A 19149-nucleotide genomic window follows, 5' to 3' on the forward strand; every position below is an offset into this window, starting at 1 on the left:
CCGCATATAAGTCGACCCCCATACTTTCCAAAAACATCGCGAATTATTTTCAAAGAAATTTCAAAATAATGAACACATTTATTTAGAAATAAAATAGGAATTAAATAGGAAAACATTTCTAAAAGCCTTCAAATTCGGATTCCGAGTCGGACGCAAAAAAAAATTCATTAAAGTTCGCTTCCGTCATCACCGCGTCATCGTATACATCGGCGACTGCGGAATCGTCAATGATATCAGAGTTTGAATCGCTGTCGGCCCTAAGAAAACAGGAGGCAGAAGTGCGCACGTGCCGTGGGCCACGCACGTGCTTGGAAAAGATATGATTAAGCAAGTATGTTGCCACTCTTAAAACAAAAAAGTGTAGCAGTTAATTATTTGAATGGTGTGACAGTTGACGATAAATATTTTCATACGTTTCACGATATTTGTTAATTGCTGATTTGATCCTTAATAAAGAGGAATAAAATTATCTTTATTTATGTGTATTATTTAGGTTTTTTTAGTTATTATTTTTGAATAAGTTTACTTTTTCACACGATCAACTTATCAGCAACTACCTGTAACCGTACATCGGCATTTCTCGTAGCTTCCCAGCTCTCGTCGATCGGGAAAATTTTTTCGGAAAATTTGACTCGCGTATAAGTCGACTCCCCTTCCTTTGATCTCATTTTTTGGACAAAATTTCTCGACCTATACGCGAGTATATACAGTAGGTTTTTACCAGCAGGTTATGGTTGCAAGTGCAGATCAATGAGATATTCTCATAACCGTCTAGGTTTTATTTTATGTGTTCATATTTTCAGAGCCATAACCAGACTTTTGTTTCGGAGAGGGTTTCACATTCCTCGCCAAATCTATTTGATCAATTAAATTTGATTTGATTATATTCTATTAACTTTTGTTACAATCGGTTATTTGAAGCAATTGTTAGATGATTTACTAGCTATTTAATAAAGGAAAAAAAAATCTGGTGTGTAACTGTAATTTCCCTGTAGCCGTATTAAATAATCCTTGTCCTTTCGATGACTCAAAATAATAGATGTGTGCATTCAACAACGCATTCAACGTAATGCTTCTTAAATTTATATTTTTTGACAATAAAAGTATGTTACGTGTAGAGTTTGGCCTTTTCAAATTTAAGAATTTTGATTCTATTTGTTAGTGTCTTTTTGTTTCCAAATTTTGAAGATAAATACTTATTGTTATGTAAGAAATGATTCACAATAAATGAGAAAAAAAATTATACTACAGATACAGCACTAAAATTGTACAGTTCCTTAATAATAATTTAAGTTTAATTTTTCAAATGAAATTTGGAAAAAAAAAAATACAGACTAGTAATTTTTTCAGAAATAAAAGTATAACAAAAAGCATTTTTTGGGATGGTTTTGAAACATTTCGGAGGTGGTTTGAACCCTAAAAACCCACTCCTTGCATACAGCTGACCCTACATATTTTGGCCACAAAACTGTAAATCAACATAATAAGCTTCAATTTAGATTTATATTCTAAAAGTTTTTCCTGTTAAATTTCTCACAACCATGCCGTTTCGCTTATTATTGTATGTTGTGTATTTTCTTTTCATCTGTCTTAAGTCCTTTAAGGTTCAAGATTTTAATTATTTTCTTGTTTGTATTTATAGGTTTCTTTCCAACTTTTCGTCTGTGCAATAATCTTCAACTGCTTCTAATTATACTGGGTAAGATTTTGTTTTTAGTCATTTGTTCTAATTCATGTGCATTACCACCAATTGTTATTGAGATACATTTTCTACTGCATATCGGCCATAGTTTTAATCTCATGTGTGTTATCCCGCCTCCCCCCCCAGATGAATGAACCAACCTTTAAAGCAGCAATCTCTTCTAAGACAAAAATGTTTCAATATACAGTATGATAACCCAATTTTGGAATACCAAAATCCAGAAAACCTGAAATCTAAGTTTTTTTATTTATTTTTTTTTTCAAATCCAAAAAAAATTTTTGGATTTTTTTTTTTTTTTTTTAAATTTCAGTTTTAAATGTTTAAAGTTGTTTACATTCAGCAATTACTTGTTAAAAACACAGTACTTTCAGTTCAGCTTAAAAAAGAAAAGAAAACATTTCGATGCCACGTGTTATGAGTAATTAAGCGTTTTGCTGTAATTGTGCAGCAATCTTTTAACATCCACTTCCAGTTAAGGAAAATTCCTTTTTCTTCTCATAAACATGCAATACAAAGCCTATTGAACAAAAGTACAAAATAATTTTTAGTAAAAATATGATTTATTTATTGCATTATCGGTTGGCACATTACATAGTAAAAAGCAACATGAACGGACCATATGACACTGTAAATTATTTCCGACTTTTGTTTTAGCATAATGAAGTATATTTTCATTTGTATTGATCAAAAAAATGAAAGAATTTCAGCTTGAACTTTAGCAAAACCAGGGAAAAACCTAATAAATACCTCAGATCAGGAGAGTTTTCACTATTTTTTGTATGTGAGTCAGAAACCAAAATCCAGTAAATTCTAACATCTGGGAAGGTTGTGATCCCCAGCATGCTGGATTTGGGATCCCATACTGAACCATATTTAAAAAGGATTCGTACACAAAAAAAATAAATAAATAAACTATTCTCACAAATTCATAGATTTGGAAGCTGAAAGTTTTTTTTCTCCGGAAAACAAAAATAAATGACTTGGCTCAATTTTTAAGCAATCGCACTAAGTCCTTTAAACAAAAGGGATTTCTGACTAGAATTGTGTAAAATGCTCTCTATTTTATGACAAGATTTTTTTGCAAAAAATAAATAAAAATTTAGATATACCTTAGAATTGTTCTTTTTCACAAAAGAGATGTTCTGAGGTAAAGTGGATCAAGTCCATTTCGACTCAATCCACTTTAGCTCTAAATCAGTGCTTCTCAACCTTTTTTACTTTGCGATGCGACACACTTGAAAAATTTCTAAATCAACAGAGCACACTGAACTTATTTTCGCAATGGTAATATCGAAATGTTTTTATCATTCACAGATAAAAAGATGGGGGGAGTGGGGACTTTTTTCATATGAATCAAACAATTATAACCAACATAGAGTATTAAAATTTATTTAGAAAGGAGAAATATTTCGAATGTATTGAGGTTGATAATGAAAAAAAAAAAATCAGACTTAACAGCAAATTATGCTTCATCTGTTTCAAAGCATTTCTTTCAAAAATGTCATTAAAGTGCACAGTGCAGTTAAATGATTTATCAAATAATGTTTCAAGAAAAAAGCAAGCAAGAAATTAAAACCAAGCACCTAACTTCCGTTTGACACTAATGAGACACTTGAGCCTACCTTGAGGAGCAAAGACGTTTGATGTTAGGCTCTGTGCTGGAAAAAGCTACACAAAGTTCTTTATCCAGGGTCTTTATTAGACATGATCTCTTGCTGTTTTTTTATAAGTGGGAGGGCTAAGAAGCTGAATTCGAAAAGATATGTAGTTGAAAATGGTAGCAGCACATCAATAGCAAGACAAGAGATAGTGGGATACTCATTCTTAACCAGCAACCAAAATTCGTCCAGAAACACTTCGCTCAACCCAAGTTTAAGAGTGCGGTCGCTCTTGAGGTCCATAAATTCTTCTTGAGCCTTCAAAGAACGGTCTTTAACTGATGAAAAGAATGGATCGCAAATCCGGTTATCCCAGTCATACTGTTGCATTTCTTTTTTTAAAATCAAAAACTGTCGTACCTCGTCCCTCAATTCGAAAATTATTGATAGTATCTTACCACATGAAAGCCAGCGAATCTTTGTATGAAGAAGTAGGGAGTGGTGATCTGCACCCAGTTCTTCACAACGTATACGGAGAAAAGGCAAGAATTAAGCGGTCTTGATTTTATGAAATTCACGATTTTCACGACTTCAGCTCATCTGGTAAGATCTTTGTCATGAGAGCTTCACAATGGTGGAACCAGTATATGGTTTTAATTTCCAATTTGCTAAGTCTCAGAACCGAGCTTTGAGAAACTACGATAAAATGAAATTAGTATCGGAACTGGAAAAGAGGAAAACAAAAGTTAAAGCTGTGGCTAAAATTCTGGGTGAGAGGGCACGATCCCTGCGTGGGGGAGGGAGCGATAAACGATACAAACGCTATTCGATCGTAACTTTAAAATAATATACATCAAGTCCCTTCTTTTTATATAACTACGAAAATACCGCGGCACACCGGGTCCCTTGTCGCGGCGCACCAGTTGCAAAACCCTGCTCTAAATGTCTCATTAACGAATGTAATATATCACTGCCAAAATCTACTACAAAATAGATCGAATCGAAATGTGTTGGCATAATTAAAGTTAAGTTTAAAATCCAAAAGTTAAGATATTTAAACTAAGCCAACATTAACTGGCCGTGTAATGTCAAGTTGGAGACAAGCAAAAAACATGTTTCAGAAAAATACATTTATTAAATATGACTAGAATAACATCCCCATAAAATCAGGGTTGGCCGGATTGGACCCAATTGGGTTGGACCCAATGGGTTTTTTTGAAAAAACCCATTTGAAAAAACCCATTATTTAGCCCACTTTTGGGTTTTTTAAAATTTTCTGAGAACTGTTTTTTAAAAAATAATTAATTTAAATACTTTTACAATTTAAACTTCTTTTTTATTTCTTCTTCACAATAGGCAATGGACATAAAAAATGAATTTTGAACTTTAATAGTATTTCTTAACTCTTAAGGGCATTAAAAAATGCTTCAAAGATTTTAAATAAATATATTTAACATTTTCCTTCAACTGGTCAATAAGGAACTCAAATTATCTTGACTAAGTCCTGTCATGTCAGATTTTCTCAATATTTGCAGATTGTACAAAGGATACTACTTTAGCTAAAAGCCTCTCATGTGAATTATTTTCTGCAAACCAACACGTCACAAAACTCGAATAAACGAGGTATATTTTTTAGAAATTAACAGGTTTTACAAATGGTCGGACAGAAAACAGAATAGGATGTACAGTATTTTCATTATCTTACGAAAAAGTTTAATATTTCTTACTCTGTACACAGAAATAGAAAAACAGGCAACATAAAATTCAAAGAAATGTCTTGATTAAGCTGGAATTCAGTAAAAAGGGATTTAAACTACTTGAGGTTCTACAGTAGTTTTGCATAACAAAATGAAATACAATAAAGTAAAATACAAAAAAAAAAAAAAAATGTCGAAATTAAAAACAAACAAATAAACAATAGATTTTATCACTCAAGAAGTAACTTTGCCTTAACTGTTGGTAATCATGCAAACTAAAAAAATCTGAAACTTCACCATTCTTGAATTTTGTCGTCTTTTATACCTTTCTTTAGAAAACACTGAATTTTCCAGCTTTTTTTATCAAGACAATTTTTGTGCTTTGTCCATATACTTATGCTACAATATGCTATGAGTACCCCACCTTTCCCCTAAAAAAAGACAAAAAAACCCACATTTCTTTTAAAAAACCCAGCTTTAGTTGGGTTTTTTTTGGGTTTTATTTAAAAAAACCCAAAAAAACCCTGGGTCCATGGGCTTTTTTAAAAAAACCCGGGTTTTTGCCAACCCTGCATAAAATACACCCCCAAAATATCATAACAAAGTGGTTCCAGTAAATAAAGAAAAATGTCACCAAAATGTCGATGCAATCGCTTGCCACTCCGAAGGATCAGCTTGAGGACTCTCAAAAGGTCCGCCGAATCACACTTCAGGAATGTCCGTAATGAAAAGGCAACATTACACAATTCGTAGATCGGTGAACATCTCAGGTAGACACGTAGGAACTCACTTCCCCGGCATTTTAATTGGCCGGACACAACACAAGTGTTTCTTCCCCTGGACTCACTAATTCCAGGACTTGGAAGATTAAATATCACATACCACAAAAACCCCCGCTAGCATCGCGGGGAAAAAACCCCCCCACACGTGAGCCGGACTAGGCTTCACGTTCAGAACCAACAACTGGGGATCGTTGAGAGAAGAGAGACGAGAGAGTGATCGCTGCCACTCGCCACAATATATATGTTTTATCAACCAATGAGATTCCATGCCTCGATGACGTCACCACACTAACTTCTACTTCGACCGTCACTCATTTGCATATTCCACTGCCGCGAATATTCGTACTCCTCTCCATAGCACGTGCGGTCAACAAGTGGAATTAATTCGAATCAGTCAGGTGACAACTCAACTTTTCTGAATCGACACATCGAGACATGCAATCTCCGATGGTTTCAGTAAACAGTCGCCATTTGGGGGAATCGTCGATTGAAGTGTTAGCACCAACTAGTTGACAGGTTCTACTTTTACCAGACTGGGCTTAAAGTAGGTACACTTAACTTTAAATTATTTTCTTTAAATTATCGGCTGTGGACCGAGAATAAAAATAAAATAAAATAATATTTTATGCTAACAAAATGGACTCGTCCACCTTTGCTCTGAATAATCTAATAAAGTTGTCACAATTCCTCTTTTTTTTTGTAAAACCAGGAGTCAATCCATACCCTAATTGGGTTCACTACGCACCCTTTACGGAATCCTGCATCGTAAAAGCCGCCCATTCACAAAATTTCACATCATTAAAGCTGACCTTTCGCATAATTCCTTCATCACCGCAAAATGTGTACCAAAGGGCCTACTTGGAAGCCGACCCCTCCTCCAGCTCCCCCACCTTATTTTACCACCTGCTGGGGGAAATGATCATATGCTGCAGAAATTAACATTTGCTTGGGGGGCTGATGGGGTGGGGGGGGCGGAGACAGAGCCCTCTCTCGGGGGGGGGGACCTTTGATGGAAGTCTACAGTTAATTAGCTTGTGACTCAAATGAAAGATTTGGGCACCTTTCTTGCCATTGGTGGAAAATGTTTAGACTAGAAGACTCATTTTACTCAAAGGCAAAAACCGAAATATAGCATAATTAACTGCCTATATTTTGGTTAGTTTATTTTGCTTTAAAGACCAAATACAATTAATATACATTTTGCAGGATGTTCATGCACCTGGAGAGTCATGAATCTCGACAGTTATCGAATTTCAGGGAAATTAACAATGAAGCATGTATTTTGAGTTCTATAACATACATACCTCACAAAACTTTATGTATTAGTTAGGGTCTGGTGGGGGAAAGTGGTCAATGGGGTAAAGTGGTCATACGTCAAATAAATGGCTATAGCTTGAAAAGAAATGTTCGAATGAATGTAAAAATTTTACTTTAGAGTAAGGCAGTTAGAAACTATATTTTGAATACGAAATTTTACAACTGGCAAAATTTAATTCGGTAAAAAAAAATATTTTGCGTGAATATGAAAAATTTTAAAATCTAAACACCTATTTTAACATTCTTGGGAAATTTTGTTTGTTAGAATTTGGAACAGATTGACTATACAGGAAGCTTCCTACATGTCTCAAGAACTCTTACTCATTAGCAGTTAGCTGAATCTATTTTACATAATTTTTTAGAACAATTTAAGTAAGATGGGGTAAAGTGGTCATAATATTAGGCTTAACGAATATTGTTCTTCTAATGTCACTTAATCTTTAGGTATAAGGAAGATACATATTAATTTCACTTAATATGTATTTTTTTACAGTAAACGGGGTTAAATATACGAGTATATGCGTATATATACGCATATATACTCGTGTAGACATGTACATAGACGTATTCACATAAATGCGCCAATAAATACGTATTTAGGTATCTGTAAGTATTTTTAATCCATATAGCTATACATTCTACTATACACGTGTATGCTCGCTTATACTCGTATATATAAAAACACTTATATACTCAGGTAGACACGCATATACGCGTACGTACTCGAGTAGACACATACAATATAATATAAAGATGTACAGGGTGAGTTTATATTCTTGAGCAAATTATTAAAAGGTGTTAGAGGAGAGAATAAAAAGCAAGAATCAATAAGGAAATATGGTCACAAACACAATGCTGACGCGCTACATGCACGCAAAGTGAGAAATTGATGGATGCAAAAAAAGTCACAAATATATATATATATATATATATATATATATATATATATATATATATATATATATATATATATATATATATATATATATATAACACAAATACAATTTTACACAACATTTTATTACTTAAGAAAGTTTTAAAGCGATTGATGAAATTTGCGACCTTCGGCTGTAATACAAGCGTCGCATTCACAGATCCCTCTCTGTTACAATAACGAGACTTTTGAAAAACTTTCATCAGCCGCTGCGCCTTTGTTGCGATACGTGTATTAAAGCTACTACAGACCGTAACTTTCAACAACTGCTTTAAATATTTCTTAAAAACTAAAATGTTAGGTGAAATCATCTTTGTGCGACAAATTTGTGCCCTGCTTTGCATCCATCAGTTTCTGGCTTCGTGTGCATGTAGCGCGTCAGTGATTATAACGTCCTAATGATTCTCTGCTTCTTATCCTCCCCTCTCACACCCGTTTGATTTTGCCCAAGAGCTTCGATTCACTCTGCAGGCCAACATGTATATAAGCGTATATTCTCGTGTATACATACATGTACTGGTGTATACACGTAAATGTACATCTATACGTCTATACAGGTATATAATCGTGTTTAGACGTGTACGTGCGTATGTACTCGTGCTTCCATATTATATATACGTGAGTAGACACGTACAAAGACGCACTGGATGTATCCACGAATTAACTCGTGTATACTCGTATATGTACGTATGTACACTTATATATGCGTATGTACGTCTACTATACACATATATACTCAAGTATGCACGTATTTTCTCGAGATACAAGTGCAGACGCGCATATGATGTTCGTTTATACGCGTATATACTCGTATAAACACATGACACGTACATATACGTAACACGTATATACATGTGACACGTATGTACTCATGTAGACACGTATACACTCCTGTAGGTAATCACGTATACATGCTTATATACTCGTATATACACGTATATACTTGAATAGGCACGTGCATGCATGTATCCGATGTATACATGTATCTACTCATATAGGAATGTGTTTACTCGTGTATAACACGACACGTATATATTCGTGTATACACGCATGTACTCGTGAATATACTTGTAACTATAAAAACAACTGAAATATACAAGTATTAGGGTTCTTTATAAAGGTTTTGCATCTATTTTTAACTATGACCACTTTACCCCATGCTATGACCACTTTCCCCCACCCCATGGGGTAAAGTGGTCATAAAAACATAGGAAAAAGAAAGTTCTATAAAACTACTAAAATCAATACTTTTCTTCCTAAAATTCAATGTACCGTGTTCTTTAATAATGCAATGTAAAATAACAACAAAAAAAGTTGAAGTGTTTAAAGAATTTGTTGCATTTATTATCCACCTAAGTTGGAAACCTACGATTTTATGACCACTTTACCCCACCAGACCCTATAAAATGTGTACCTACACATTTTAGCTGGTTTTTTTTTTTTTTTTTTTTTTTTTTTTTTTTTTTGCCTCAACACTAATTTTTCACACATAGCAAAATCTGATTGCATCCTCTTCTGTAAAACTTGCTGGGTTTTTGCTTATTTTGTGATTTTAGCACTTGGACATTAATAATTCTCTTCTTGTACTTCATATTGTGTAATTGAATAGTTGCATGTGCATCATTTTGCCACACATACTTGAAAAGTTAAATCGATATGAATCCATTCGAGCCAATAATGCTTGTAAAAGTTATTAAGTTTTACCAGAGTTTGTCTTGAATTAATGAAGATTTTGTAAATGAAATTCTGCTGAAAAGTTAATGACGTTTGGAATTGCGATAAATTATGAAAGTTATGGAATTTTATTAATCTTTTTTCAATTCGAGAAATGTTGTAAATTATGCAAATTTGAGATTTTTTTTCCTTTTTTTGTGTAGTTTTTTCCAATATTTTAACGATCATAACATGTAATTTAATTACTATTCTTATTAATAATGGATGACAAATTTTGTTATTCATTCTGATAATTTACTTATTTGTCTAGTCTTTTTTTCCTTGTTAATTTAATTTTAGTACAGAATAAATTTATTGGTAGTTACATAATTTTTGGAAAGCCGCTGGCTTTTAAAATACTATGCACTATTGCTTAATTCTTTTATTTATTTCTAAAACCGAATATTTATTTTTAAATATCTGTGTGAAGTTAAAAAAAAAAAGTTTTAAAGCTCTTAATGGTTTCCTCTTTGCCAGTAAATTTATTTTATCATCATTGCCACAAATTTGAAGATTACCTTTTTTTTTTAAATTTATTTTGAAATTAATATTATTCAATATATTTACATTAAAAGAATATTTTAAATTTTGTATCATATAAGAGTTTTTCTGAGAAAAAAGCATTATATGCATTTAAATTTTCAGCTGGAAAAGTTTTGTATGAGTCGTCATTTACCAAAAAACTGTCGACTTTTTAAGGTTCATAAATATATTTTCTTTGAAGCAAAATATTAAATTAAAACATTTGTAATTATTTTTCATATGTGTAGTAGTGTCACTACTCAATTTTGCATCAATTGGCTTACCAAAAGAGGTGGTAATGAGCAAGGAGGTGGATAGCTCTATAGCTAATGATCTTCATTGAGGACTAATAAACTAACTTGCACCAGCCTAGCTGGGCTCAGAGCCTGTAGCTGGTCGTCATATTTGTCTTTGAATAATTGTATTTTAGTTATAGATGCTCAGCTGATTGCACTTGACTTTGATTTAAATGTTCAAAAACATATGTACGCAAATCATATCTCTGATAGTTCCAATTTTGTGTTAACAAAGCATTAATTTAGACAATTCTTGTAAAAAAAAGTATGTTTTTTTCGAAAAAAATTCTTTCCTGGGAGTCTAGGGAAGTCATAAGAAGAAGCTGTGGAAAGTCATGGAAACTGACCTTTGAAAATGACCCAAGTAAAATGCTAATTTCCAAAACTGTCGGGCATCTATGCAGTTAAAAGAAATAAAAAGAAATAAGAAAATTAAGTACTGTCAAATAGTGGAATGCTTATTGAGATTTGATGATGATATGCATGATGTAACTTGCTTGTAATGATTTGTTTCGAGTTCATTTTAGTGAAGTCTTGATTTATGCCTTTCAAGACCCCTAACATAAGTTGAAATATCACATTGTGGGAAAGGGGTATATGAGTTTTTGATAAACATAACAATTATTTTGGGCACTTGTAAACGCCCCTTTAGCTGTCATAAACTATTCTTTAAGTATGTTTAAACATTTTCTACACAAAGAACTGATTTTATATTGTGTTCAAAAAAGTCCTGCATTATTCAATATAAAATACTGTTACGATGCAAAAAAACCAATGAGAGAGAGAGAGAGACAAATATGTTACATACTGTATGTATTGACACAATAATAATAATGAAATGCTGCTTTATTTTACTGCTGTACAGTAAAATAAATACTCTGTATAGTAGATTAATGATAATTATAACTAAAAAAATGAAGATAATGATAGTTGGTACTGTGCAACTGATGAGATTGATATCAGTGCTCCCTGCTTATTATCAATGATTTTCTTTTTTTTTCAACTGTAAGAAACTTTCTCTTTTCTAGCTTTAGCTAAAGTGGCGCACAAAGGTGCCACTTTTTGTTACCTTAACTTTCACATTTCACAGTTTGAATCCATTGATTTCTTTTTACAAAATCATTAATTAAAACCGGTTCATTTTATTTTTATAAATTAATTTTGCATTTTTATAATGTGTTGCTCTAAACTGTTATACAATCTTAACTTCAACAGGCACAGATACATAGATCCCTCTTTCTATGTGTGTAACAGATTTTCACTCTTGAAAATATTGCTTTTACTCCAAAATTACAGTTCAGGACAAAATAAAAATTTGCAGTTTTTCTCATGCACTATGACTAATATAGTTAAGAAAAGTAACTGTTCAACGTATTGTACACTAAAAGCGTACATGATGATGGAAACCTTATCTACAATGCATAAAACAAAATCACATCTTATCTAAGCATAATTTGTTGTATTGATCAATCTTAAAAATTTATTGAATTGTTAGAGAACTTATCCTAAATTTAAAAGTAAGCTGAATGGATTCATCTATTGTATGAAATATATTATGTTTATAAAAATGTAAAGTGATTAATATCTACAAAGTTTTGAAAATTTTTTAATAATTAAAAAAATTACGAAACCTGGGGAGAAATCCATCCACAAAACCAGTATTTAATAGTCAATAACAAAGCCAATACTTACTCGGAGCGATTATTAATCAAAAAATTTCGTGCTGTGGGCAAGGAATTCACGTTAGCTTTAAAATTCAGTATTCGTGAAAAATTGTGTTATAGCCATTTACTTGGAAAAATTTCACTTTGAATTGAGTTCATTGAAAGAACTTACTGTTTTAAGGCTTCAATGTAACTGACATTACACACTTCATAACTCATTTGTTGGATTACACAAAGATTATTTAGGAAACTTGCCAATATCCAATTTATTCTTTGCTGAAAATGGACTTTAATGTATTGTAATCCTATAAATGAATATAACATGCAAACTTACTGTTTGAATATCAAATCATTGAAAGGCTGAAGAGAAAAAAGGATGACAATGTAAATGATTTTCTTGTTTCTGCCAAGTTATTAAGTAAACAAGTCGACAAGTGCCAATGTCCAGCTGTTTCTCTTGCAACACATACCCTATTTCATAGAAAATTTAAGAGAGAGAGAGAGAAAATCAAGAAGAAGAACCAAGAAGAAAGAAAGAAACCAAGAGTGTGAAGTCATCACCAAAATTTTTCATGTAAACTTGTAAACTTGCTTCATTGGTAATTTAGTTTTGTTCGCAAAAAAAGAATCATATTCCATCAGAGTAATTTGCATTGGGTAATCTTGTGTTTGTATTTTTGTTCATGACATCTGTTTCAGAAAAAAATATTTTCATTTAGTAGCAGTTTTGTGGATAGTAAATGGAGTGGATAGGCATCATCAAAGTTTGAAGAAATCACATCAAATCTTCTCCCTGTAGCACGAAGCAGTTTTTGTTGCCGATCCTAAAAGATCCCATTTTAAATTACTTTTTTCCTTGCAATGGTGCAGGATGTTGCTAACATTGGTTGTCAGGAGGTGTGATGGTACAAAAACTTGAATGAATTTAAAATGGAAACAAAAGTTACAAACTATGTTCCTGACGCAGAATTTATTTCAATTAAATGATAATTTCGTTCATTTGACTTTTTTCCTGACTGTATCATATTTCTCGACAGTGAAATATTTAAGGTACAAAGCAGTGTAGAGAGGAAATGCAACTATTTGCTTGTTTTGCCAAACTATATCTCCCTATGCAATCCCAATTACTATAGCATTTGACACTTTACTTGTATAGTTCAATAATTCTTATATAATTGCAAAAAAAAAAAAAAAAAAAAACTTGTACTTTTCCTTTTTTACAAATAGTTATTCCAAGAATTCATTATTTTCCAGGATGAATGACTACTTTCTGATTGATGTGGATTGTCTATAAAAAGAACATTTCAAGAATTATTTTTAGTTTTGTACTAAAAATCTGCTTTCATTGCAAAAACTATTTTAATTTTGCAAGGAGAGCACCCAGTAAGTACTACACAATGAAGAATTGTATCTTGTTTTGATATAAATATTGATGGTGCTTTTTAATCTTCAGATTGGCAAGTTAATGTTTAGTAGTATTGTTTGTTTGTGCATGAAGTTTTTTCTCAGAACACATGTCATAATGAAGTAAAAGTGCATAGCTCCAGTTATTGTCTCAAAGACTGAATTAGTAATAAGTGAAAATAGTTAAGAGCATATATTATAAAGGCTTGGATAAGTACAAGTATAAAAAGTAACAGAAAATGTCTTGTGAAGAAGCAGGAGAAAAATATATTTGTTGTGAAACTTCATTCACTAAAGGTAGCTGTAAAGCCCACTTAAAATCATATTCGGAAAATCAGAACCATGCTACTGGTGAAGTTTCTGAGTAAATTTTCACTGTGAAAGCAAGTGTCAAAACAGAGATGGCAGTGCATGCAAGCGATAAAACTTTCACCTGCAACAATTGCGGAGATTCGTTCATTCAAGAAGCTCAATTGACAGCTCATGTGGTATCCCACAGTGGAAAGAGTGGCACCCCAAGTGTCGAAACAGAAATGGCAGAGCCTGCAGGTGAGAACCCTTTCACCTGCAACAATTGCGGAGATTCGTTCACCCAGGAATCTCAATTGACAGCTCATGTGGTATCCCACAGTGGAAAGAGTGGCACCCCAAGTGTCGAAACAGAAATGGCAGAGCCTGCAGGTGAGAACCCTTTCACCTGCAAGAATTGTGGAGATTCGTTCACCCAGGAAGCTCAATTGACAGCTCATGTGGCATCCCACAGTGGAAAGAGTGGCACCCCAAGTGTGGAAACAGAAATGGCAGAGCCTGCAGGTGAGAACCCTTTCACCTGCAAGAATTGTGGAGATTCGTTCACCCAGGAAGCTCAATTGACAGCTCATGTGGCATCCCACAGTGTAAAGAGTGGCACCCCAAGTGTGGAAACAGAAATGGCAGAGCCTGCAGGTGAGAACCCTTTCACCTGCAACAATTGCGGAGATTCGTTCACCCAGGAATCTCAATTGACAGCTCATGTGGTATCCCACAGTGGAAAGAGTGGCACCCCAAGTGTCGAAACAGAAATGGCAGAGCCTGCAGGTGAGAACCCTTTCACCTGCAACAATTGCGGAGATTCGTTCACCCAGGAAGCTCAATTGACAGCTCATGTGGCATCCCATACAGGAAAGAAGTCATCACACACTTGTGAAATTTGCGAGAAACAAGTCACTATGAGTTCAAGCATGAAATATCACATGGCAAGGCATACTGGTGAAAAACCTTTCACATGTGAACACTGTGGAAAGTCTTTTATTCAGAAAGTGCAACTACAAACCCATTTGATTTCTCATACAGGAAAGAAACCCTATGTGTGCCAACTTTGTGCAAAAACATTCACCACAAAAGGGAACCTGATAACTCATTGGAGTTTGCATACGGGGGAAAGGCCATACTCTTGCGATTACTGTGGAAAGGCGTTCATCCAGAAAGTTCAACTGACTGCTCATCTGACCTCGCATACTGGAAGTAAACCCCATGTGTGCGAGGTTTGTGGAAAATCTTTCACTCAAAAATGGGGCCTTAAGAATCATGTAGCACTGCATACTGGAGAGAAACCCTATTCCTGCGAGGTTTGTGGGAAAGGTTTCATCCAAAAAGTGCAATTGAATTCTCATATGGCGAATCATACTGGAGACAAGCCTTATTCTTGTGAAATCTGCATAAAAGTGTTTTACGATCTTAAATCCTTGAAAAGACATGTTGAGCTTCACACGAGAGAAATGCCCTACAAATGCGAGCACTGTCACCAGGGATTTCGTAATGTAAAATTACTTCAAGTGCATTCAAGAACGCATACAGGAGAAGAGATTTATTCATGTCAATTTTGTGGGAAGTCTTATACTTGGAAAGGTTCTTTGACCCGGCATTTAAAAGACCATCATACGCTCATTGAAGAGAAGAAAGAATAATTTAAAAAACATATGTTAATAAAAACCATCACCAAAACAAATGAAAGGAAGGGAATGGTGCTTTTTGACACTCCTAACAAGCTTTTACATACTTATAAAACATTTTGAAAATGTCTAAACAGTCGCTGTTATGAGCAGACCTAGATAATACAGACAAACACGCCAACCATGGGTACCACTTTTCAGTATTGAGGATGGAATTCCATCTTTATAAAAAATCCGCAAACGGATTTCCAACCTTTGATTATTAAGGTTTTTTTTTTAACCCTGCGAAATTGATGGAGAAAAATCTGTTCATCGATTTTTTTTCATAAAGACTGAGTTTCATATCCGTCCCATCAGTACTTCTTCTTAGCCCAGTCTGAGTTTAGTCAGATGAATAAATACATAAACTAATGTATTTATTTATTTATTTATTTTTTTTTCATGCAACTCATTTGTTTTTTTTTTACTCATAGTCATAACACTACCCAATTTATTTTATCCACCTACTCCGTCCCCACACTTCTCTGTAGTTACGGCATCAGATCCAGATTAAATGTAAACCAGTGTGCAAACTCAAATAATTTTTAAACTTTTCTGCAAAGAAAAAAAAAACAATCTGACTCACAAGTTCTTTATTGCCGCTAACAGCAAAAATGTAAAGTTATGTGTGAGTGGTGTGCCACTATGCAACTTCAGCATGTTTTTTTTTTTAATTATAGTTGCTTTTTTTTGAGTAATATCTGGAGGAACAACAAAACTGGCAAACTACAGCTCAATACAGAAATTTGTTCAAACAATATCAAAATTATCTGCCAAGTTATGAAATATCCTTCGAACAGCATTTGTTTGTCAATATTATCTAGGTTTTATAAAGCTTGACTACGGAGAGATAGAGGGTGATCTGGAAGCGAAAGCAGACTATTTTGTTTTGTAATCAATCAGTAGAATCAGCGAGAATGAGATTCCAAAACAGTAAAGTCGCTCATTCTCACTGATCTGATGTATTACAAAATGGAGTGGTCTGTTTTCACTTTGAGTCCATCCGCCATCTCTTTGTGGTCAAGCTATAGCATTCTATTATGTCATCTATATTAAATTTGATTTGAAGCATATGCATTGCTTAAAAATTGGTTTTTGTATCACATTATGAAGGTTTTTTGCTGATGCAATACTGGAAACATAATGCCTTAATAAATTTTTAAATATTAATTTCCACTTTTATAAATGTAAATTAACTGGTAGTTGAAGTTTTTAAAGTCATTATTTGGAGAAAAAGAAAAATCCTTTCAAGTTTTAAAACTGATTTTAAGTCGAAAACCATTTTTAAAATGAAAAGGAAGTTATAGAACAGAGAAATAAAGCTCATTATTAATATAACAAGAAAAAGTGGAATAATATTAAGAAATTGCACAATAAAATAGAAATTGCAGAAAAAATAAAACTATGGTACTGGAAAATTTAAAACTGTAATATAAGGGAAATAAATATATTGGAATTTTGAACCATCAAATGGGTTGTAGACGCCTTCATTAAAATGAAAAGTTAACGGTTGAAAATTGCTTATTCCATTTTTAATTATGATTTGTTGTAAAAAAGATCACATTCCATCAGAGAAAATTTGTTTTGGATAGTTTCGTACTAGTGTTATGTGAAGGTGATCTTTGCTCATAACTGCAGGAGAAAAATCCATTTTCTGCATGTGATAAGTGTGCAAACTTCTTACCAAAGCTTGAAGGAATAATATTGCACTCTCTTCTAGTCGCATGAAGCAATTTTCGCTGCTGAGCTCAAAAGATTAAGATTTTGACAATATCTTTCTCCTAATGGAAATGCAGGAAGTTGCTCAGAGCATAGCCAAGCTTTAGTTGAATATACAATAGAAGCAGAAGTACGTGAAGTTTATCCTTAAATTTCTGTTCCAATTTCTTTTGCTCGCTAAGCTATTTTGCACTGTATCGGATTTCTTTCCGGTAAAATGATCAAAGTACAGAACAGTGCACAGAGAAAGTACAATGTTATGATGTTGGAGTGAACTATGTATCCTGTGCAACTGCCATCTGCATCAAATTACTGAAGCATTTGATTATTTTCTTACATAGATCAATGATTTCTATAGATCTATTACATAGATCAATTATAAAAAAAAGCTTGTATTTTTTCTATTCTCTTTCAAACAGTAATTACAGGAATTCATTCTTTTTTAGGATGAATGTCTGCTCTCTGATTGTTGTGGATTCTAGATAAAATGAACACTCCAAGAAAGTTTTTGATTCCCCATAAAGATTAATGTTTCTTTCATGTTATATAAAATGATCAAACTTACCATTGGAAGGACCCAATAAGTTGTTAATATTGAAAATTGTTTGTTTTAATATAAAAGTGGTTGATACTATTTCTTGCAATAATGTTATGGTGTCTGGAAGTTAATTTTGACAAAAAATCTTGTCATAATGTGTCATTGAGAAGGAGTACCAAGTTCTCGATGAGTATACAAAATAAAAGAGAATCATAAGATTTTATAAGCATACAAAATAGATAAGTGAATGTTCATATCACAAGAAAATAAATAAGTTAGAATGTCTAGTGGAGAAGTTGTAGAAACATATTTTTGTTGTGAAACTTCATTCACTGAAGAAAGTTGGAAAGCCCACTTAAAATTGTATTCTCAAAAGCAGAGCCATGCTACTTGTGAGGCTTGTGGGAAAACTTTCGCTCAGAAAGGGAGTCTCAAAGCACACATGGCAGTGCATGCAGGGGAGAGGCCTACCACCTTTAAATGTGAAATTTGTCAAAAATCTTTCACCAAAAAGCACAGCCTGAAGAATCATTTAGCATTGCATACAGGAGAAAGGCAATACTCCTGCGACTACTGTGATAAGGCATTTATCCAGAAAGTGCTACTAACTGCTCATGTCAACTCCCAGCACACTGGAATAAAACCCCACGTGTGTGAGGTTTGTGGAAAATCTTTCACTCTCAAATGCAATCTCAAGGACCACATGCTGTTGCATACAGGAGAGAGGCCCTATTCTTGCGAAGTCTGTCAAAGAACTTTCACCAAAAAGCACAGCCTGAAGAATCATTTAGCATTGCATACGGGAGAAAGGCAATACTCCTGCGACTACTGTGATAAGGCTTTTATCCAGAAAGTGCTACTAACTGCGCATGTGAACTCCCAGCACACTGGAATAAAACCCCACGTGTGTGAGGTTTGTGGAAAATCTTTCACTCTCAAATGCAATCTCAAGGACCACATGCTGTTGCATACAGGAGAGAGGCCCTATTCTTGCGAAGTTTGTCAAAGATCTTTCACCAAGAAGCAAAGCATGATGAATCATATGGCTTTGCATACAGGAGAAAGGCCACACTCTTGCGATCGTTGCGGAAAAGCATTCATCACGAAAGTTCAACTGGCTACTCATCTGGCCTTGCATAATGAAGAGAATCCCCACACGTGTGAGATTTGTGGGAAATCTTTCACTCGAAGATGGGGTCTCAAATTTCACATGGCTTTGCATACAGGAGAGAGGCCCTATTCTTGCGATGTTTGTGGGAGCGGTTTCATCAAAAAAGCGCAACTGAATAGTCA

At 33.7% G+C, this 19149-nt stretch overlaps 1 protein-coding gene across 1 annotated transcript; it reads left to right on the plus strand.

Moving 5' to 3' along the window:
* Positions 1–14030: 14030 nt before the first annotated feature.
* LOC129226277 (gastrula zinc finger protein XlCGF8.2DB-like) lies at positions 14031–17769 on the plus strand. The gene is made up of 2 exons (XM_054860877.1): positions 14031–14706; positions 17765–17769. Exons 1-2 carry the CDS (start codon positions 14031–14033, stop codon positions 17767–17769), a joined length of 681 nt encoding a protein of 226 aa, XP_054716852.1.
* Positions 17770–19149: the final 1380 nt, after the last annotated feature.

The sequence above is a fragment of the Uloborus diversus genome, chromosome 7, assembly GCF_026930045.1.
Source record: "Uloborus diversus isolate 005 chromosome 7, Udiv.v.3.1, whole genome shotgun sequence".
Classification (NCBI taxonomy): Eukaryota; Metazoa; Arthropoda; class Arachnida; order Araneae; family Uloboridae; genus Uloborus; species Uloborus diversus.